The sequence below is a fragment of the Musca domestica genome, unplaced genomic scaffold (assembly GCF_030504385.1).
Source record: "Musca domestica strain aabys unplaced genomic scaffold, Musca_domestica.polishedcontigs.V.1.1 78, whole genome shotgun sequence".
Taxonomy (NCBI): domain Eukaryota; kingdom Metazoa; phylum Arthropoda; class Insecta; order Diptera; family Muscidae; genus Musca; species Musca domestica.
Window position 1 is genome coordinate 2,132,418 of NW_026712403.1, and position 1,054 is coordinate 2,133,471.

The following is a 1,054-nucleotide window of genomic DNA, read 5'->3' on the forward strand; positions in this document are numbered from 1 at the left end:
TTGTTTTTTTTTTTTTTTTTTGTATTTTTTATTTCTTTTTTCATTCATTTTATCACTACTGTCCAAGTAAAATTTTAAGAATAGTGTTAAAATACACTAAGCACATAACAAAGACAGACTCAGTTTTTATACACACACCAGGAAATCTATTGTTTACTTGGCATGGGTTTGAGCCTTTCTCATTTGAGTGAGAATGTTGGACAATTCTTCACGCTTCCTCTTGGCACGGATGTGTGTGCCCAAACGGCGTTTCAAGAATTTCAAAGCACGCTTATCCTTGGAAACCTTCAACAATTCCATGGTTCTCTTCTCATAGGGAGCATGACCAACGACTTCACGGACCAAATCACGCATGAATTTGGTGTGGCGAGTTTGAATCTAAAATGAATCGAAAAAATATAAGTTAGTCACCAAAATATAGTAGGAAACATAGTGTTACAGAATACGCTTTCATGGGCATCAAATGTAAACATTAACTAGGTGCTTGAAGTAATAGCACCCCAAATCTTTTATTCCTTTATCCTAGTCATTGGAACAAACCAAATCATGTAAACAACAATAACAACTACTCATTCAGAAAATGTTCGCAATGTTTACATTTGTGCAAAATGCAATATCATATTCCATTACACTTAACTTCTTTGGAATACTTACGTTCTTCAAACGGGCACCACGCAAGCCCTTGACTTTCTTGGTACCGGTGTATTTGACATTCTTGACTTTGGTGGTCTTGTGGCCCTTGTTGAGACCGACACAGAGTTCGTAGCGTACTGCCATTTTGCCTGCAATAGAAATTCGCACTATTAGTCAACATTTCACAAAACATTTATATTTTAACATTGTCAATTTGTGAACACTATTTACAGCATATTCATTTTTGTTATTATCCATATGATGTCGAATATATTTCATATTTTTTATTCATTTTTCCAATCGTCCACCTACCTTAGCAATTGTCAAAAGGCGGAAAGAGCTTTGACAGAGAAATTTGTTTGGTCGCCATTTTTCGCGGCCGTTTTTACACTATTTTGACATAAGCATACTGCGAGTTGCC

General features: G+C 35.7%; 1 protein-coding gene across 1 annotated transcript; it reads right to left on the minus strand.

Annotated features, from left to right (window-relative positions):
* Positions 1-1,054, minus strand: LOC131806522 (large ribosomal subunit protein eL36). The gene is made up of 3 exons (XM_059130655.1): positions 946-1,054; positions 655-782; positions 1-378 (listed from the first exon to the last, which is right to left on the minus strand). Exons 2-3 carry the CDS (start codon positions 775-777, stop codon positions 154-156), a joined length of 348 nt encoding a protein of 115 aa, XP_058986638.1. The 5' UTR covers positions 778-782; positions 946-1,054; the 3' UTR covers positions 1-153.

What these genes read in the sequence shown, in the direction of transcription:
- LOC131806522 (XM_059130655.1), bottom strand. Translation starts at nt 777, where the DNA reads ATGGCAGTACGCTACGAACTCTGTGTCGGTCTCAACAAGGGCCACAAG. An exon ending in GTGGTGCCCGTTTGAAGAAC is followed by an intron (nt 379 to 654) that starts GTAAGTATTCCA and finishes GATTCATTTTAG; the next exon opens with ATTCAAACTCGCCACACCAA.